The sequence below is a fragment of the Oratosquilla oratoria genome, chromosome 43 (genome assembly GCF_046742065.1).
Source record: "Oratosquilla oratoria isolate Oo_2021 chromosome 43, ASM4674206v1, whole genome shotgun sequence".
NCBI lineage: Eukaryota > Metazoa > Arthropoda > Malacostraca > Stomatopoda > Squillidae > Oratosquilla > Oratosquilla oratoria.
This window is the reverse complement of record NC_134819.1, coordinates 16,640,097-16,662,564: the sequence shown is the minus strand read 5'-3', so window position 1 is coordinate 16,662,564 and position 22,468 is coordinate 16,640,097. Positions and strand designations below refer to the sequence as shown.

Here is a 22,468-nt window from a genome sequence, read left to right as displayed (position 1 = left end):
TATTAAGGGAGTGTTGCATCGCTTTATAGAGTAGGTGAATTTTTTTTTTCAAATGTGTGTTTAATGAATATAGGTATAACCCTTACATTAGTGTGTAATTCTTCAGGGTAATGTGCTCCTCCCATGTATATATAAGGGATAGTGAATATTTAATGAAGATATAGTGAGGTATAGTGAGCTATAGTGAAGCTTTAATTTATGGAAAATCCTTCCACATCATTCAGCTTGGTATGAAATGAAAGCTTAAAAGTCTGGGGAACAAATCTTATTGAATACATTTTTTCAAACTAATACCTCTGATTTCTTATTAGTTTCTCTGAATAATTAAAAAATGCTGCAAATTTCAGATTTCATAAATACTTTTTTTTAATTCAAATTTAATTTATTTTTTAATGTAGAAAATAAAGAGCATGATGTTTTCTTTCAAAAATCCATAAAGAACAACTGAAGATATTACAACAGAAAGAACAAAAACATAAAATTTACAGGACAGGGGATATAAATTTTTGCGACCATTTGTTTGATGGTTGCAATGTATAGCAAATCTCCAATTTCCTTTTCCTTGCTGGTGAGGTGTGAGGTAAGGGTGATTGGTGTGGCATGGGTGGAGGTGTAAGGTAGGCGTGGCTAGTAAACAGTTGCGGAGTGCTGGGCGCAGCTGTGCTGCTTTTCTCCTCTTTCTTTTTTCTTTCTTTTTTCTATTTCAGGCACACACGGGCCCTCTCTATATTTTGCTGCTTCACTCTCTTGTTTCTTGTTAATTTTTCCATGATCACAGCAACAATACAGGGCGAGGAATCAAAACTGTTATGTACGGTGAGTGCCAGGAGCGACATCAACTTTCTTTGACCTTTTCAAAAGTACTGGTGCCCTGTCCACTGTCTTTGTAGGTTATGCTGGTGGGAGGAGTTGCCAAATATCTCCATAAACACAATTCTGTAGCAAAAAAGGAAATAGCTATAGAAATGTTGATGCTATTTCAATATACAGAATGTTTTTTATGCAATGTGGTTGCCAGAGGTTGACAATATTTTACAAAGGATTACAAGGGCAGAGCATGCCGACAGGAGACCTTTTGGTCCATATCTAGGTCAGATGTGAAAAAAATCACAATAATAAATCAATTAATAAATAAAAACTATAATAATGTAAATAATTAATAAAATACATCAATAAATGCATAGGTATAGTTAATAATAAACAAACAGGTAAATAGTAAATAGTAATAAATTGAAATATACATACATACATATACCAAGACTTTTTCCCCCTTACCAGGGAGGTAGCCAAAAAGAAAAAGGTATAAAATCATTCCCACCCATTCCATCCCTGAATACACTCCACACCCCTCCACCCTCCCTCTTATCTGAGCACCTCCTGAATGACGGGTCATCCCTGCACCTTGTTCACTGCCCTGGGTCAGAAGCAGTGTCGCAAGACACAGCACATCCACAGCAAGGCCGCTTCATTAAATCGGCGACCCCCCCTCTCCGTCCCCCCATTGCTTAAAAGGAGAGAACGGGGAGAAATCCCTTTGGGCTGCATCAAAAATTTGCTCACACATACTACCTCACCCCTCATCCCCCCTCCCATTCCACCTCATGCAATCACAACATCCATATACAACCATACTCCATTCACCCGTCTTCTGTCCTCTCCCGTCCTTCCTCAACAGACATTCCCCTCTTCCCCAGAGCCCCCTTCACCCCATCCATCCACCTCATCCTAGGACGTCCCCTCATGTTCACTCCCTCCACATCTACCTTCCATACCTCTTTTACTAGTCTTTCTTCACTCATTCTTTTCATGTGTCCAAACCATCCTAATATTCTTTCATCAACCCTTTCCACTAATTATTTGGAAATTGAAATATAACTAATAATAAATGAAAATCAAGCAAATAATGATAAACAGACAAATGATAACAAAACAAAAAACAAATAATATAAAATAAATGATAATCATTACAGTATCTTGCTTAGGTGTTTATCTAAATGATTCTTAAAGCTTCAAACTGAACTACATTGCACTGCCTCTGCAGGAAGTTTATTCCATTCATTAACTACACAGTTGGTGAGGTTGTTTCTACCCACTTCCAAATTAAATCTATTTCCGGACAGTTTGAGACCATTGTTTCTTGTCTGATTCTCATTCAGTGTGAAAATTTTGTCACAATTTGTCACAATTCTGTAGCAAAAAAGGAAATAGCTATAGAAATGTTGATGCTATTTCAATATACAGAATGTTTTTTATGCAATGGGGTTGCCAGAGGTTGCCAATATTTTACAAAGGATTACAAAGGCAGAGCATGCCAACAGGAGACCTTTTGGTCAATATCTAGGTCGGATGTGAAAAAATCATAATAATAAATTAATGAATAAAACCTATAATAATGTAAATAATGAATAAAATACATCAATAAATGCATAGGTATAGTTAATAATAAACAAACAGGTAAATAGTAAATAATAATAAATTGAAATATAACTAATAATAAATGAGAATCAAGCAAATAATGATAGACAGATGCTAACAAAACAAAAACAAATAAAATAAATGATAATTATTACAGCATCTTGCTTAGGTGTTTATCTAAATGATTCTTAAAGCTTCAAACTGAACTACATTGCACTGCCTCTGCAGGAAGTTTATTCCATTCATTAACTACACAGTTGGTGAGGTTGTTTCTACCCACTTCCAAATTAAATCTATTTCCGGACAGTTTGAGACCATTGTTTCTTGTCCGATTCTCATTCAGTGTGAAAATTTTGTCACTTGTGATGTCAATTCCCTTTAGAATTTTAAAGACTTGTATCAAATCACCTCTGAGTCTATGCTATTTTATACTGTATAAAAAAATAGAAATTATATACAGTTGTATAATTTTGTATGAGTGTTGCCACCATCATAGAGATTCTTTTGAAATGTTTACCTAAACTTCGCTCATGAATCAGAATTTTTCGAATGATCACTGGCGACACTCCCTTAAGGAAGAGAGACTGGAAGAAGTGGATAGTTTTAGATACTTGGGTGCGAATGTGGCAGGAAAGGGAGGAGTGGGGGTGAAGGTAGAATGTAGATTGAGAGAAGTGAGTAAATGCCTTGAGGGATTAGTGTAATGAGAAACAGACATTTGGGAATGGATGCTAAAAGGAGATTGTATGAAGGAGTGATTGTGCCAACAACACTGTATGGGGCAGAAACATGAAACATATGGGAGGAAGAGAGGAGTTTGAATGTGTTTGAGATGAGGTGTCTGAGAAGTATGATAGGGGTTATTAGGCTAGATAGAGCGAGAAATGAGGAGGTGAGGAGAACAGGGGTGGAAAGGGAGTTGGAAGATAGGGTTGATGAAAGAGTATTGAGATGCTTTGGACACATCTAAACAATGAGAGAAGAAAGACTAGTAAAAGAGTAGTGGAAGGCACAGGTGGAAGGAGTGAACATGAGGGGTCAACCTAGGATGAGATGGATGGATGGGGTAAAAGGGGCTTTGGGAAAGAGGGGAATGTCTGTTGAGGAAGGATGGGAGAGGACAGAAGATAGGGGTGAATGGAGAATAGTTGTGTATGGATGATGCATGAGGGGAAGTGGGAGTATGTTTGAGAAATAAATTTACACAGCCTGAAGGGATTTCTCCCCATCTTCTTTTCTGCATGAGGGGACGGAGAGGGTGGGTCGCCGATTTAATGAAGTGGCCTTGCTGTGGATGTGCTGTTTCTTGTGACACTGCTTCTGACCCAGGGCAGTGGACAAGATGCAGGGATGACCTGTCATCTAAGAGGTGCCATGATAAGAGGGAAGGAAGAGGGTAGAGGGTAGTGGAGTAAGGGATGGAATGGATGGGAATGGTTTCTATGACTTTGTTTTTTTGGCTACCTCCCTTGTAAGGAGAAAGTCTTTGGTATATGTATTTACCTAGTATTTACCTAATTGTGTTATACGGGAAAGGGAGCTATGCTCGTGGTGACCTGTTTTTGTATCTCGCAAGATCAAGTTTGTTCTTAAATTGTTGGATTGTGTTTGCACACACTATTTCTTCATCCAATTTGTTCCATACATCTATTACTCTATGTGGAAAGCTGTTCTTTTTCAGGTCTTCTATAGTTATCCTTTTTGAATTTCACTGCATGTCCTCTTGTTTTTCCTCTGTCCCCTTTTAATAGGTCCTCTCTATCAAGGCATTCTTTTCCTTTCATAATTCTGTAGATGGTTATTAGGTCCCCTTGTTCTCTTCTTTGTTCCAGGGTTGGTAATTCCAGTTCAGCCAGCACATCCACAGCATTTGATGATCAACTTAGTTAACACAATGCAGTTATTATGATATAGTTGGAAAACATCCAGAATTGCATCCTCAGAAAATTTTATTACAAAAACATGTTTTCTACTGCTTAGGGCAATTCTAAGACATTTTTCTATATGATATTTTTGTCAGTAATATCATGGTTTTGAGTTATGCACCTCCCCAAGAATTCATTGTAGGCGATTCTATGACTTTAGTTCTATGGAATTTCTGTTAGAAATGCTTCATTTTCAAGGTATGCCACCTCCTCCCCCTTCACAATTTTGGGTGTGAGAGCCTGGGAGCTTTGGGTGGAGAAGTAAAAGATATGAGTGGGTAATTCTAATCTAACCAACTAAACCAAACCTAACATAGCCTAACCAATCCCACACATGCATAACCTAGCATTACACCAACCATGTTCAAACAAAAGGCAGGAGTTGTGGCCCCACAGGATAAACATTGTCAGAAAGAGTCCTATGACACTCATGGTTACATATGATTGGCTAGAAAGAAAATAGGCATAACTCAAAAAAGTGCCATATACTACCAGAATACCATACAAGAAAAGTGTGTTAGAATAGTCCAATTATTGATAATCATGGTTATATAATTGAATTTGCTGTGGGTGTAATACTGGATTTTTTTTCCACTCACCAGCTGAGTTACTTGAAAACTACAATATTTAATGGGAAAAAAAAAAAAAAGACTCCAAGGTCAAACTAAAAATTCCAAGATCTAATAGAATATTTCAAGCAGTGGCAACATTGGCCGAGAAGCAGATGACAAGCTAGCCACGAGTCACAAGAACATGGTCCTCATGACTCATGGCTAGCTAGGTAGAAAGGAGCATTCATGTCAGGCATATAAATCATGAAACATTACTCATTAAGTGAAATGTCGCTCATTAAGCGAGTCAAAATTGAAAAAAAAAAAAAAAAAAATTGCTTGTCATGAGAATCACTGTTATATGATGCACTTGTTAAGCAAGGTTTGATTGTAATGCCAAACAATTTTACTCAGCTTGGTGAAAGTTGTACACCTTACAGGTTAACCTCTGAACTCTAATATACAACTTTGGCTGCCTTATATCCATGGTACATACAACCACTCCTCGTTTAACGACCTACTCGGTTAACAACAACGCGGAGTAACAACGGGCTTTATGACGGACCAATATTCGTTTAACGTAAATCTCCCGAAGTTATGACGTCGTGAACGATAAGTTGGCTGAGGCAAATTTGTATGATGTTATAAATGAACTTGTACGGTGGATATTAAATGTGAGGTAAGGTGTTCTGAAGCTTAGGTCTACATTACCATCCTGCAAGCTGCAAAAACTACCTGGGATACAGTATATACCGGTATTGGTAAATTTTTAGTTTCGACCATGGGCGCAATATAGCAATAGAAAATTAATTATTAATTTTGTAAATTATAATGTATCAACGTAATATGCAATTTTGTGAGCGGAAATAAAAAAACAAAAAAGGAGCTAAAACAGATTTCGTAAGTAACGAAGTCATGTCGGACGAATGGTACGCCATGTTTGTTATGATAGATGCCGACGTCGAAGAAATGAAAGGATGATAAATTCATCTAACCTAAACTAAACTAACCTGTGTTTAATAAATCATTACCTGCAAATTAAATGTCATCCGGCTCGTACTCGTTGTCATCGTCGTGAGAGACGTTAGCGGGCTTTTCAACCACTCTCTCAGCTTGCAGGGTATACAAAGTTCTTGCAGCTTGAAGGAATGCATGTATCTCTGCTCCATAATATTCCTTCAAGAAAATATACCTGGCGAGGTACTGTCGGAAGTACCAAGGCCGTCAATTGACAGACAACAAGATGACGTCCTGATCCTATGCTACTGACTTCGTTCATTAGCGTATTTGCTTGTAGCAAGATATTTTTTATTTTATTTTCCACCCACAAAATTGCATATTACATTAATACATTTTAATTTACAAAATTAATAATTAATTTTCTATTGCTATATTGCACCCATGGAATGTCAGCATTCGCGGATTTGGTCATACACAGTAATTTCAGGAACCTAACCACCGCGTTATTTGAGGGCTTTCTGTACTATCAAAACAGTAAATAAAGCTTTAATGTACTGTATAAAAGAGGGAAAATACACGAAAATAAAGATACATGTACTGCTGGACATTGTACATGTACGTATATGTATACACTTTCACTTAACGACCAATTCGGTTAACGACGGCGATGCTGGTCCCAATTGTCGTCGTTACACGAGGAGTGGTTGTACATACATATACCAAAGGCTTTTCCCCCCTAAACAGGGGGTAGCCAAAAAGAAAAAGGCATAGAAACCACTCCCACCCATTCCATTTCCTATATATTCCACTCCCCTCCACCATCCCCCTTATCTTGGCACCTCCTGGATGATGGGTCATCCCTGCATCCTGTCCACTGCCCTGGGTCAGAAGCAGTGTCACAAGACACAGCACATCCACAGCAATGCTGCTTCATAAATTCAGCGACCCCCACTCTCCGTCCACCCATGCAGAAAAGGAGAAGACGGGGAGAAATCCCTTCAGGCTGCGTCAAATTTTTTCTCATACATACATCCCCCACCCACTCCCCCTCATGCATCACAGCCTCATCTATACACAACCCTTCTCCATTCACCCCTATCTTCTGTCCTCTCCCGTCCTTCCTCTCTTTCCCAATGCCCCTTTTACCACATCCATCCTCTCATGTTCACTCCTTCCACCTCTGCCTTCCACACATTCTTTTCATGTGTCCAAACCATCCTAATGCTCTTTCATCAACCCTATCTATCAACTCCCTTTCCACCCCTGTTCTCCTCCTCATTTCTCACCCTATCTAGCCTAGTAACCCCTATCATGCTTCTCAGACATTTCATCTCAAACACATTCAAACTCCTTCTCTCTTCCTCTCTCATGTTCCATGTTTTTACCTCATACAGTACTGTTGGCCCAATCACTCCTTCATATAACCTCCTCTTAGCATCCATTCCCAGATGTCTATTTCTCATTACACTCTTTAATCCACCAAGGCATTTACTCGCTTCTCTCAATCTACATTCTATCTCCATCCCCACTCCTCCCTTTCCTGCCACATTTGCACCCAAGTATCTAAAACTATCCACTTCCTCCAGTTTCTCACCCTTAATGTTCACTTCCAGCCTGCTGTCACTTTCTCCCCTTGTACATCTCATCATTTTACTTTTGCCCACATTTATCTTCAGCTTCCTTCTTTCACACACCTTCTCAAACTCTGTCACTAACTTCCTCAATCCCTCCTCCGATCCTGCTACAAGTGCAGTGTCGTCAGCAAACAACAACTGGCTCACCTCCCACCTTTCTCCATTTTCTTTAATCATCTCCAACCCCTGACCCACTACCCTTGCATTCACCTCTCGCACCACCCCATCCATGTAAAGATTGAACAATCAGGGCGACATAACACATCCCTGATGAAGTCCCACCTTTACCTCAAACCATTCACTCTCTCCATTTCGAGGAAAAGAGAAAATATGAAAAAGATGTCATAGAAAAGTGTAAAGATCAACCAAAACTATTCTACAGATTTGTAAACAATAAACTGAAAAACAAACAAGACATGGAGAAATTAAGACAAGGGGGAGTTGAATACACTGAGGAAATGGAAATGGCGGAAATTATGAACAAACATTTTAAATCAGTGTTTACAAGGGAGAACATACAACCTGAAGAGATTGAATGGAAAAAGAAAGTCCCCCCTATGGAAGAAATAGAAGTAACAAAGAATGAAATATTGACACACTTGAGTAATCTTGATGTCAGAAAATCGCATGGACCAGATGAAATAGCAAACTGGATTCTGAAAGAATGCAGGAATGAACTGGCAGACAAAATACATAGCATACTAAACAGTTCCTTGAAAGAAGGAAAAGTTCCAGAAGATTGGAAAAAAGCAAATATAGTACCTATATATAAAGGAGGAAATAAAGAAGAACCTACAAACTATAGACCAGTCTCTCTAACAAGTACAATAGCAAAAATTTGTGAAAGAATTATCAAAAGTAGAAGGGTAAAATATTTAGAAAAAAACAGTGTTAAATCCAAGGCAATTTGGATTCAGACAGGGACGATCATACGTCACCAATTTAATATGTTTCTATTCAAGGCTAATAGATATAATACAAGAAAGAGATGGATGGGCGGACTGTGCATTTCTATACCTAAAGAAAGCTTTTGACAAAGTACCACATAAGAAGTTGCTTAAGAAATTAGAAACTGACGGAGGAATACAGGGCAAACTGCTAAATTGGATGAAAGACTTTTTGCAAGAAAGAATAATGAGAGTAGTGATAAGAGACCAGCACTCAAAATGGGATAAAGTAATAAGCGGTGTTCCGCAGGGAACAGTACTGGCCCCAATAATGTTTGCTATATATATTGATATGGATGAAGGAATTGAAAGCTATATGAGCTTCTTTGCAGATGATGCAAAACTACTGAAAAGAGTGAAAACAGAAGAAGATTGTGAATCACTACAGAGATATCTATATAAAGTACAGGAATGGAGTAGGAAGTGGGAGATGGAGTTCAATACAAAGAAGTGTAGTATAATGGAATTTGGAAAAAGCAAAAACAGAATAACAGGATCATATACTTTGGGAGAAGAAGGAATAAAAAAAGTAGAAAATGAGAAGGACCTGGGAGTCATTGTTATGAATAATATGTCACCTGAGAAACATATAAATAAGATTTTTGGAGAAACTTATAATTTAATAAGAACAATCAAAGCTGCATTTACATACCTGGATGAAGAAATGGTGAAGAAAATCCTAATCACCCTGATAAGACCAAGATTGGAATATGCAGCAACGATATCGTCACCAAGTACAAAAAAATGTATAAAAAAACTTGAAAGAATACAAAGAGCAATTACAAAATTGGCACTAACACTCTCAAAACTATCATATGAAGAGAGACTAGCAAAACTTGAACTACAGACACTAGAGCAAAGAAGAGAGAGAGGAGATTTGATAGCTATTTACAGAATCATGAAAGCCATGGAAATTACTGATAGAGAGAATCTGATAAAATGGGATGACAGAAATACAAGAGGACACGGAAAGAAAATAAAAAAAGACAGCTATAGAAGAGATTTGAAAAAGAACAGCTTTCCTCACAGAGTAATAGACAGTTGGAACAAGTTAGATGAGAAAGTGGTGTGTGCAAAAACAATACATGAATTTAAAAATAGTTTAGATAAAATGAGATATGAAGACGGGACCCCACGAGCATAGCTCCCGTTCCCGTAAAATACAACTAGGTAAATACACACACACATATTTACCTAATTGTAGTGTAAGAAAAGGAACAACGCTTGTATGTGATGCACCAAAACTGGGGTGAAGAACAGAAAGATCCCCCCAATGAAAGAAATAATTGTGACACAGAAAGAAATAAGGGACCAAATAATAAACTTTGTTAGAAAATCACACAGTCCAGATGGAATTGCAAATTGGATACTAAAAGAATGTATAGATGAACTAATGGCCAAACTATATAAGATAACTGATTACTCACTCAAAGAAGGAAAGGTACCACAAGATTGGAAAAATGCAAATATAGTACCAATATATAAAGGGGGGAGGTAAGGAAGGCCCAACAAACTATAGACTGGTCTCTCTTACAAGCACAATTGCTAAACTATGTGAAAAAATTATCAAAAGTAGATAGATTAAACATCTGGAAGAAAATAATATACATACATACATACATATACCAAGGCTTTTTCCCCCTTCCAAGGGAGGTAGCCAAAAAGGGAAAGGCACAAAAACACTCCCACCCATTACATCCCCAAATACACTCCACACCCCTCCCACCCTTCCTCTCATCTGAGCACCTCCTGGATGACGGGTCATCCCTGCACCCTGCCCACCGCCCTGGGTCAGAAGCAGTGTCGCAAGACACAGTACATCCACAGCAAGGCCGCTTCATTTAAATAATATACTGAATCCAAAACAATTTGGCTTTAGACATGACAGATCATGTGCCACCAGCTAGATTTGTTTTTACTTGAGGCTAATGAACATAATGCAAGAAAGGGATAGATGGGCTGTTTGTGCTTTCCTAGATTTACAAAAGGCATTTGATAAAGTACCACACAAAAAGCTATTAACCACTTCCATACGGTGACGCCTACGTAGGCGTCATGAGGAGCAAGTGGGTACGCGATGATGCCAACGTAGGCAACTTGATTATATTTATTGTAGTCGTACCTACGTAACCTCCATTCTCTCTAAACTGGCTTCATCATATTTTCTATGGTTATCAAAATTCATGGGTGAAAGAGAAGAAACGATTGAGCACCGACTGTATTTTTTATGATGCGATTATTATGACGCAACATCGCACGTCGGGCAGCTAATGCTGCCAGACGTGCGATGTGCCCCGGAGTGAAGAGGTTAAGAAAACTCAAAATAATAGGTGTCCTACAAGGAAAGTTATTGAAATGGATAGAAAATTTCTTGAATGGGAGAAAAATGATGATGATGTACAGTACAGTACAAGGTACTATAACACTGGATTACTTCTCACCCCAGTTAACTTTGCTTTGCTCCTGATTCCAGTCTCCACATCCTCACCAATAGACATAAAAAACAAATGTTTTGTGAATAACTTTATTCCCCATTTCCATGTGTTTGTACTGTACTTTATGCTCTACAATACTCTGCAATATTACAAACAAATGACTGTTGAACAATACAGCAAGAACAATCTTGATGTTAACACAAGTGTGATTGCAGTGAAATTGAAAAACCAGATATGCAATGTGGTATGATGGGAGTGTGCAATGTGTGGTGTGGTGAGCTGCACACAATTTGAATATCAACAGAAACCCATAAATGTTCAACTGTGCATATTCCTCCACACAGTTATCCATATATTTTCTAAATCAGGGACAAATGATGGGAACCTGATAGTGGTGGTCCTGCAAGATGGACTACAGAACAGCCTATTTTCAAAACCCATTTCACCTCCATCAGAAGGTGCAGCCCTGAGGGGTTGACACTTGGTCTCTGGACTGGGCACATCTCTATCAACTTCTACCACATTGTTTACACCTCTTTATACATAAAGAACTGATGGCAAATATAAAGATGTTTGCCAGTCTTAATTTAATTTTTTTTAAATAACTAGCAACACTACTAATTTGTAGTGCTTGTATATGGGGCAGACACATGGAACATAAGAGGGAAAGAGGGAATGAGAGAAAGAGTTTAACCACTTTGGTACGATGACACCTACGTAGGGTTCATGAGGTGCGAGTACTTACTTAGTTGTCTTTACCTAATTGTATTAGACAGGAAGGGGAGCTATGCTCACAGTGACCTGTCTTTGTATCTCACAATATCTAGTTTGTTCTTAAATTCTTGTATGGTGTTTACACACACTATTGTTTCATCCAATTTGTTCCAAACATCCGCCACTCTGTGTTGAAAACTGTTTTTTTCAGATCTCTTCTATAACTATCCTTTTTGAGTTTCATGGAACATAAGAGGGGAAGAGAGGAAGAGTTTAACCACCTCGGTACAATGATGCCTACTTAGGCTTCATGAGGCGCGAGTATTTACCTCGTTGTATCATACAGGAAGGGGAGCTATACTCATAGTGACCCATCTTTGTGTCTCACAATATCTAGTTTGTTCTTAAACTCTTGTATGGTGTTTACACACACTATTGTTTCATCCCATTTGTTCCAAACATCCACCACTCTGTGTGGAAACTATTTTTTTTTTAGATCTCTTCTATAACTATCCTTTTTGAATTTCTTTCCATGTCCCCTTGTTTTTCTTTTATCGTATTCTTTGTCAAGGACTCTTCCAGGCCTTTCATGATTCTGTAAATGGCCAATAGATCTCCTCTTTCTTTTCTTTGTTCCAGGGTTGGTAGATCCAGTTTAGACAATCTTTGCTCGTATGTCAATTTTGAAAGTGCTGGGGCCATCTTTATCATTGTTCTTTGGATTCTTTCTATTTTCCTTATATTCTTTTTTTCTACTGGGTGTCCATAGTGTCGCAGCATACTCCAATATTGGTCTTATAAGTGTGACTAGTATTTTCTTTACCATTTCCTCATCCAATTAATTAAAAGCCACAGGAGGATACCGGCATTGACATCTTGATTATATTTTTTGTAGTTGTACATGAGTTACCACTGGATTCTGTGAACTGGTTTGATCACGTTTTCTGTGAGTAAAAGAGAATGAGTAATACTCCAGTGACTTTAATCTTATAATGCCAGTAGTGTGATGCATCATTCATATGGCAGCTGATGCTGCAAGAATTTGATTTGTACTGAAGTGGTTAAACGTGTTTGAGATGAAATGTCTGAGAAATATGGCAGGAGTGACAAGGTTGGATAAGATGAGAAACAAGGAGGTGAGGAAGAGAGCAGGGGTGGAAAAGGAGATGGGAGACAGGGTTGATGAAAGAGTATTGGGATGGTTTGGAAACATGGAAAGAATGAGTGAAGAATGATTAGTAAAAGAAGTGTGGATGGCAGAGGTAGATATAGTGAACATGAGGGGGTGACCAAAGACGAGAAGGATAGATGGGGTGAAAGTGGCGTTGAGCAAGAGGGGGATGCCTGTTGAGGAAGTGAGAAGGCAGAAGACAAGGGTAAGTGTAGAATGGCTGTACATGGATGATACTGTGAAGTATGTGAGTGGGTGGGGGATATGGTGAGTTAGGGAGGAGGAGCCAAGATGACAGGGAGGGAGGGGTGGTGAATGGGAATGGAATGGGTGGTGATGAAATGGGTGGGATTGGAATTATGCCTTTTGAATTTGGCTACCTACCTTGTAAGAGGAAAAAAGCTTTTGCTATATGTATTTATATATGGGGTTCAAAATACTCAGAATAATAAGAACTAGCTGATGCTAGAGGTAACAACTGCAGCTATGAGACTGGTGAACATCTTTATACCAAGATGTTCACTTACTACTTCAAATATTTAAAAATCGCTACTGACATTACTAATAATTTGTGTCACTTACATTTGGGGTTCAAAATATTTAGAATGATATGAGCTAGCCAGTGATATAGGTAAAAACTGCAGTTGTGAGACCTGACCCAACCTTCGCTAAATGCAGCTGATTCTAGCGAGACATTTTTCGAATCGTTGGGAAAAACAAACATGGCTACCGCTCACGTTAAGCGGGACTCTGGCCCAAATTTTTTTTTTTTTTCTTTATGAGTTTTTGTTCATTTTATACCTGTTTTGCAACGTGCATTATTCCATTTATTAGTCTTCCCCACCCAAAAACCCCGATTTCCCACACTTATGCGTTTGGGAGATGTACGCATAACTGCATAACTTCAATAATTACTTCAAAAGTACACATTTGCGACGAAAATGTACACCATCGTTCATATCACAACATTTCTCACCAGAAACACATAAGCCAAATATCAAATTCTATGGTTGGGTGAAACTATAAATTGACCATTTACCAACATATTCATAATCATATCACTCACCGCTCCATTAACACACTGAAAGACAACACACTGCTGCATGCCAGACCCCCCTGATATCCACCCTTCTGAATCCTCTCTCCCACGAAAGGACAGAGTCCACTTGGCCAGACTGCGATGCGGTCACCACCCAGCACTTCTAAGCTACCAGAAGAGGCTGGACGACCGTGTTGTGAACAGCTGCCCAGGATGTAACACTTCACCCCATACCGTACAACACATAATGGAAGACTGCATTATACACAATCATGCACGCAAACAACACAACATACACTATAAAGGATTTGTGGGAAAACCCAGTTTCGGCTGTGGCCTTCCTTGGGGAGACAGGACTGCTCGGACAGACAGTCTAGGGAACAACAACAACAACTACTAATTTGCAGTACTTATGTATAGGGTTCAAAATACTCAGATTAATAAAAGCTAGCTGACAATATAGGCAAGATTATAAGGCTGGCAAACATCTTTATAAATATTCATATTGGTACCAAACTGATAAATAGCAATTGCCCACCTTCTACTAATTTCTGCTAGTGACAGAAACAGTCCCAAATCTGCACAACACAGACCCAAAGGTCTACAGGATCTAAGGGAGGGCCAAAGAGCACTCATCTGCTGCAGTGGAGCTATGGGTTTTCCACACAATGAAACTCAAGCTAACAATTAATATAATTTCAAAACTATGCATGTGAAACTGTGTATGCTAAGCAATGACTGTACAAATCAACAAGTAAATACAATACAGTCTGAGGTTTGGTTTGGTTTTATTAGCAAACAACTATGCACAGATATAATACAGTGTGATTTATATTTCTTCAGTAAGCTAAACAATTATTGGAAAAATAATAAAATATACTTTTGCAGCACAAGTTTATCTACATAACACAAAGCTATCACACAAACAACATACATGGTGCCCTACTATTCTATCATAACTTAATAACCAAAAGGCCTCTAAATTCTACGGAAATTACAGTTATCTCTATAACATTGTGACTTTGGGTTTCTCGGACAACTTTCCAGTTTGTAATTATTCATATAAATTGCTAGTCACCTAGTGACTTCGCAACTTTATGTCAAACTCACAAGGACAAAGGTAACCTTAGACCTAACCATAAAATTCGACTTATCAAGCCAATTCAGTTCAGCATAAGCTAAATGCTCCGCCCAGTTTTTCTTAGTTCACATATAAGACTATTGCATCATACTTTGAAATATATAGTCACTTAAAATTACCTTGCTCCTTCGTTACATTGATTAACTGCAATTCAAAGGAAACAATGCAGTAACTATTTTGACGTGACTGCAAATTAATAGTAAACAAAGCCAACAGGTGTCATCACACTTTACCCATATCTATGATATTCTTACACCAACTATGTTCATGATTATTTCAGCCCTATTGTCTTTATCTTATATAATAAAACAGATTATTACAAATATATTCCTTACGTACGCCTATTTCAACTGGTCACTTGACACTTCCTACCACAGTACACACACAAGTGACACAATGTGACAATTGGAAAATTGCCAATTTGTATTAACTGTACTTATAACGAAAGATAATAAGTATATTGCAAAATACCAATTGGCGCTTTCATACTAGCTTCTGAAACACAATTTCCAACTATTCTTTATCGTGAATAGTAATTATAACTTCTAATCGTGTCCAGCTGATTCCCATGAAGGGTCTCACTAATTGCCGAACAAACCGAGAAAAGCCGAACAAAACCCAAACAAGGACGGGTTTTTTCTCAAATGCACACTTCTATATATGTATGGTTGCATTATTTGAACTATTTTCTTTAAGATGTGTGATTTCCATGTAATATGATCAAAGAGAACTCAACTTTTTGTCCTCTGCAATTTTACCGACCCCGGCTACGACTCGTCCAGCCCGCCGTCTATGATTACTGGTGGTATGGATCAAACTACACTCTTTTAAGTTTCTTACTGTTGTGTTAATGTAATAGACTGCATATAGTTGAATTATTTAAACTCTTTTCTTTAAAATGTGATTTTAATGTAATTTGACCAAAGAGAAGTTATGTTTTAGCTTCTGCAGTATGACCGACCACAGCTACAAATACCGTAACAAATTAGCATATGGTTGCATTATTTGAACTATTTTCTTTAAAAGGTGTGATTTTCATGTAATTTGATCAAAGAGAAGTAACGTTTTTATCCTCTGCAAAATTACCGACCCCAGCTACGATTCGTGGTTACAAATTTACCGCTAGCCTGCCATCTATGTTATGCGAATGCAGATCATCACTGAGCGTCAGAGTTGCCAGATTGTCGTTTTTTATGCCAGATTTTGTATTTTTGGAATGTTTTTACTGTGTTTGGCAGGAAAATTTGTTGGGTAGCATTTTTGAGAATTTGGCATTTTTGGGGGGGCGTTTTTAAATACCCGGTCGTGATTAGAGATCATTCTTTTACTTGTATCAAGAATTAAATGATGATGTATATGAATGATATAAATTTATCTTGGTTATATCATGTGGGAAATGTATGAACGGAGTAGTGCACCAAACATTTCTAAATCTGATTATGCTTTTGATTATATTTAGACACAATAGAAAAGTCACAAATGTATTTTTTATTTATATATGTCAGAGTCTCTAGGAGGTTGTTTAATAAACTGGTTGCCAGGGTTGCCAGGTTTTCTACCAGGAAAAATGCCAAATTCTGACAAAATGCTCCCAAAATGTTTTTAAAACATGACCAAAAAATGCCAACCATTACATTTTCTAAGATTTTTTCTTGTATTTTGGTTTTACATGTGTAGTTAAAAATAATGTATATAACTACAATTACAATATGAAAAATATTTTTTACTGTTGACTAGCCAATATAAAACAATACCACAGGATATAACCAAGATCAAGGTGTATAACTACAATTACAATATAAAAATATTTTTTTACTGTCGACTAGCCAATATAAAACAATGTCACATGATATGACCAAGATCAATTTATATCATTCATGTACATCATTTAATTCTAGTGGTACTGTAATAAACCACCATCATCTGAAATAAATCCCACGTTCGACGTTGATACTATGCCATCGTCCACCAGTATGTCGTCGAGGTACGAGTCAGAGTTGGACGCGGTCATAAAAGGAACAAATTTGGCGCTGAAATGGGGGCTGCGTGAGATCGAGATCAGGACGGACTTAGCCACGGTAGCGGGGTGGATGAACTCGGTGCTGACGGCTGAAAAGAGAGTACGCACGAAAGGAGCTGCAGAGATCCTGGTGAAGCGCCGCCTCGGGATCCTGAGAGAGTTAATCGACGAGTTCGGCATGAAGATAAGGGTGAGGAAGGTATCCTCGGAGGCGAACAAAGCGGACGCGCTTACCAGAGTAAAGAAGAGCTGGCTGAAAGCGAAAGAAGAACAGGAAGAGAAGCTCGAGATGTGCGCCGCTGGGTCCTTTCGTGCGAAAGAGTTGCACGAAACGCATCATCTAGGGGTCGATAGGTCATTGTTCCTGGCAAGGAAGGTCAACCCGAACATATCAAGGGAAGAAGTGCGGCATGCGGTGAGGGCGTGTGCCCGCTGTCAGTCCATAAACCCAGCCCCCAGACCGCATTCAGCGGGGGAGCTCTGCGTGGAAGAGAACTGGGGGCGGCTGGCAATTGACGTAACCCACTATCGAGGCACCAGATACTTATCGATGGTCGACTGCGGCCCAGGGCGGTTCGGCATTTGGCGAGAACTGAAGGCGGAGACTGGAGAAGAGATTGCGCGGGTGATGAACGAGGTATTTTTGGAGCGGGGCCCAGTGGATGAAGTCCTGATGGACAACGGCAACGGCTTCTTCCGGGCAGCGTACCGGCCGAGCGGAAATGGGATAGTAGAACGACACCATCGTACAATTAAGGCCATAGCTGAGAGGGCGCGAATACCGCAAACGGAGGCAGTTTTCTGGTATAATATCTCCCCCAGGTCAGGCCAAGACGACCACTCGGTTCCGCAAAAGGCTGTGTTCAAATATGATTGGCGGCATCCGCTGCAGGGACCGAAACTGCCGGCCAATGCCGAAGAAGGCCCCGCCTCAGTGCAGGTGGGGGAGGAAGTATGGGTGAGACCAAGGGACAGGAAGTGCACGTCACAGTGGACGGAGGTGAACTCCCGGAACAATGTTTCTGTTGAGGGAGTGCCGCGACATATCTTGTATATACGGCAGGTAGTGAGTGAAGGAGAAGATGAGGAGGAAGGCCACGGGGCGACAACAGAAGAGGATGGGGTGTCTCAGAGACCCCAGCGCGAAAGACGCCCGCCAAGGTGGCTACAGGACTACGATGTAGAGGAAAGAGAAGACGAGGAGCAGGTTGATCTCTAGATCAAGGGGGTGTGGTGTGAGCGTGAGTGTGTATGGCGCGGACGGGGACGGACGGTTGGCACCCCCTCCCCCTCTCTCTGGGGGGGGGGAGAGGGGGTCAAAGGGCACGGGCGCTGGTATCCCCCTTCCCACCCGAATGTGGGGGGATGGCCTCACGTTGGCTTGAGTGGCGCAGTGCCGAACAAGGACCGTGCGTGGGTGGTGGGGTGAATGCGAGTGTGAGTGGAGTGTACAGTACCCGGAAAGGGGGATATGGTAAGCTAGCATTAATGGTTGGGAGGTAGGGAATTAGGCTAGAGAATGTGCCACAAAGGAATGTAAGGGCCCACCCAGGAGCGACCGAAACCGAAGAACCGACGTCATCGACGCACAAGTAAGTACTTTTGAATCACAAAAAGGAAAGAAAGATATGAACTTCCAAAATAAAATATATTATACTCCGTATTATGTGAGAAAGAAAAAATACCAATAACTAAAATAAAATGTATTACTCCATACATTACGTTTAAGTTTATTAAACAACCTCCTAGAGACTCTGACATACATAAATAGAAAATACATTTGTGATTTTTCTATTGTGTCTATATATAATCAAAAGCATAATCAGATTTAGAAATATTTGATGCACTACGTTCATACATATTTTCACTAAAGAAGAGCTGAAACATCCTCTGGCTAGGCACAAAATCTTTGCAACATTTCCCACATGATATAACCAAGATAAATGTGGCTTCACAGATTACTCTGCTACGCATAGGGGGTTAGCGTAACGAGTGCCCTCTTTTCTGGATTACGTAACGTAAACAACGCGGGGTTAAGGATCCACGGAGTGCTCGTCGCTAACGTTTATTGGCAATAGAAAACACGACTTTCTCATCTTCACACAACAGATGCTGCCATTGAAACCATGGCAGCAGACAGTAATTGGGAGGAAGAGTAGAAGTAGTAGATGAAAAACTGTAAAACAATCCAGAGCGACGCTCGTTACTAACAGCTTTTATACAGAATTACAAATAATCTGAACATGAAATACGAGCAGCTTAAGGCTAAATTCATTATGACATACAAGAAACAATATACCAGATCTAAAACTAAATTCGGCTCAAAACTCACCGAGTAGGCCGCGAAGGGAGCGGGTATACAACTGAAGGCGTTTCAAACCACACTGGCTGGAGGCGTGACGTGACATCACACCACCGCAACCGGTTCTCACACACCTTCTTAAGTCTAATTCTTAAAGTGAACATTGTACAAATAATGAGATGCTATCTTGCAGCACAGCTTGCAGACAACTTACAACGATAGTATTCTTAAGCAGACGAAGCTTCTGCTCGCAGCATACTTAAATTAAACATTACGAAAAACAAACTTGAAAACCTCTTCCGAGGGGAAACGAGCCTTACGACAAAAAGATATGTAAACATGGGGATACACGGACGTATAAAAAAAGCCCCGTTACCTCTCGTAACGGCACACTCCCTTCCTAATTTTCTAGGGGGGGAAATTACCAAATCTATTGACCTAGCAACACAAGCTCAGAAATGGGTCTTACATATTCATGGGCTTTGTTGTTTACCACAACTCTTACTTGGACCTTCCTGACTAAATCATCCTTGCCAGGGAATACTTTGTTTACAATACCCAAGGGCCACTGTCCTTGGGGACACTCTTGATTTTTTACCAACACTACATCATCCACCTTTACATTTGGAGAGGAATTGACCCACTTTCTTCTGGGTTGCAATGAGGAAGGATACTCTTTCTTCCATCTCTTCCAGAATTCCTCAGCGAGGTGATGGACATGCTTCCATTGAGATTTGTATACTGCCTTAATATCTATCTCTTCAGGAAGAGTTACAGGAATATCAGTTTTCTGAGTGAGAAGGATGGACGGAGACAAAATGAAAGGACTACTAGGGTCCGAGGAAACAGGAACTAAAGGTCTGGAATTCACGATTTTACATACTTCTGCAAAGAAGGTTACTAACACCTCATGTGTTAATGCCTTGGGGTGATGGTTAGTCAGTATCACATTCATGATGTTGCGGACTATCCCCACCATACGCTCCCATGCTCCACCCATGTGAGAAGCATGAGGAGGGTTAAACAACCAAGTGCAACCTTGACTTGACAAGAAACTATTGACATCACCACCTTCATCGGTAATGGCAAGCAAGTTCAGTGCTTTGACAGCACCTACAAAGTTCGTGCCTCTGTCAGAACGCATCATCTTAACTGGGCCACGAATACAAATGAATCTCTTTAAGGCATTAATGAAGGAAGAAGTACTCAATTCTTCTACAGTCTCTATGTGGATAGCTCTGGAAACAAGACAGGTGAACAGAACGCCCCATCTTTTACTTTCGAGGAAGGAACTTCTAGTGCGCCGAGTTTTTATATGCCAGGGGCCAAAAAGGTCAACTCCTACATAGGAAAATGGCGGATTGGGAGTAAGTCTATCGACGGGTAAGTCTCCCATCTTCTGAACACACACCTTACCTCTTACCCTTCTACAGGTGACGCATTTGAAAATGACCTTAGAAATGGTACGTTTCCCTCCCAAAATCCAGAAACCACCTGTACGGACGGCTCCTTCTGTAATCACTCTCCCTTGGTGGTGCACTGTCTCATGGTAGTGACGGATCAACAACAAGCCTAAATGGGATTCCTTTGGAATAATAATAGGCCTTGCAAGCATACCCAGTATATCACCGCCTTGACTCAACCTGCCTCCTACACGAAGTAGGCCCTTCTGGTCTAAATAAGGAGACAGAGATGCAATGGGACTGGAAGGAGGTAAACAAACTTCACCTTGCAATTTAGTCATGGCAGACGAGAAATAATCCTTTTGGTATGTCTGAACAATGAAATCAGCTGCATCTTCTAGTTGATCGGGTGACTTATGTTTGTTGCACATATGCCAACCTGAACAACACTTGTTACCTTGTTTGAAAGAACGGGCTATATGCTTAAGGAGAGCTACCGCTCTTACAAGTCTCCTCCAACAGGAGAAATTAGAGAACCTCTGAGCTAATGACGCAATTGCAGGCTCTACATTGCTTTTGTTTGCACTAACAAGGGGTTCAGACTCAATTGTGTAGTCTGATACCTTTACTTCTTTATCTGTCTCAGGGCTTACAAGAGGAAAACTTCCACTGGCGGATACAACATCCTCAAATAAGCTTGAGGGACCTGACAACCAATCACTCTGATTTAGGTCGGTTATTTCAAGACCACGGGTAGCCAGGTCTGCTGGATTACAATCTGTAGGTACATAATGCCATTGGTTAGGTTCGGTGGACGACCTAATGTGGTCTACTCTGTTACTCACGTAGACATGAAATCTACGCCTTTCATTATGAATATAGCCCAAGACAATCATGCTGTCAGAATAGAAATGTCTTGCGTCTAAGGGTTTGTCCAAGCAATCCGAGATGGAATTGCTGAGATTAACTGCCATCACTGCAGCACACAACTCTAACCTGGGAATAGTATGACCATGGTTGGGAGCTACTTTAGCTTGTCCCCTCACAAAACACACCTGGTAGCTTTTGGTATCACTGAAAACCTTAAGATATGATACAGCTCCTACTGCTACTCTGGAAGCATCTGAAAAGGTATGAAGCTCTATCCTGTGAGCTTGAGACAAAGAAATACTAGCAAACTGACGATTGATGCTTATGTCCTTGAGGTCCCTTAAGGACGTTAGCCATCTGGACCACTTGGTATGGATCTTAGCTGGTATGGGTTCATCCCAACCACACTTTAGATTGGTTATCTCTCTTAGGAGTAGTTTTCCCACTATTATTACTGGAGCTAAGAATCCCATGGGGTCAAACAGACTATTTACAACAGACAGTATCCCTCTTTTTGTCGAAGGCTTGTATGAATCCATGAACTTATAGACGAAAACGTCTCTTTGGATGTCCCATAAGAGGCCCAGGCTAGACTGCATAGGCATAGAGTCAGAAGTTAGGTTCAGCTCCTGAAGGTTATCGGCCAGCTCACTGGTGGCAAACTTTTCCAGCACTTCCTTACTGTTGGAAGTGATCTTGTGCAAGCGCAGGCGTCCTCCTTCTTGGAGTGCTGACTTAGAGTCTTGGATTAACTTGTAAGCAGTCTCCGCATCTGGCAGAGATGCTAACCCATCATCCACGTAGAAATTGTTCTCTATGAAATAGCGAACTTCAGGAGAGGTATTTTCTACAGACTTACGCAAGCCATAGGTGGCAATGGCGGGAGATGGCGTGTTCCCAAAAACGTGAACAGTCATCCTATACTCAATCAGCCTTTCATC

The 22,468-nt window shown here is 40.0% G+C and overlaps 2 protein-coding genes across 7 annotated transcripts in view; one reads left to right on the top strand and one right to left on the bottom strand.

Moving 5' to 3' along the window:
- Positions 1-22,468, bottom strand: part of LOC143021928 (copine-8-like) — a 758,082-nt gene that overhangs the window by 236,062 nt on the left and 499,552 nt on the right. Inside the window, exon 1 of one of the 6 annotated variants that reach the window (XM_076179806.1) lies at positions 15,272-15,324. The exons of 1 other annotated variant lie outside the window; for it this stretch is intronic. The gene's annotated coding sequence lies outside the window, so the exon portion shown is untranslated. Of the gene's footprint in view, positions 1-15,051; positions 15,096-15,267; positions 15,325-22,468 lie in introns of those variants that run through there. 4 more of the 6 variants (XM_076179811.1, XM_076179812.1, XM_076179808.1 and 1 more) reach the window with 4 other exon arrangements.
- LOC143021997 (uncharacterized) lies at positions 16,888-18,171 on the top strand. The gene has a single exon (XM_076179928.1). It carries the CDS (start codon positions 16,888-16,890, stop codon positions 18,169-18,171), a length of 1,284 nt encoding a protein of 427 aa, XP_076036043.1.

Bases quoted from the DNA above. Each gene is read 5' to 3' on its own strand.
- LOC143021997 (XM_076179928.1), top strand. From the start codon at position 16,888: ATGCCATCGTCCACCAGTATGTCGTCGAGGTACGAGTCAGAGTTGGAC.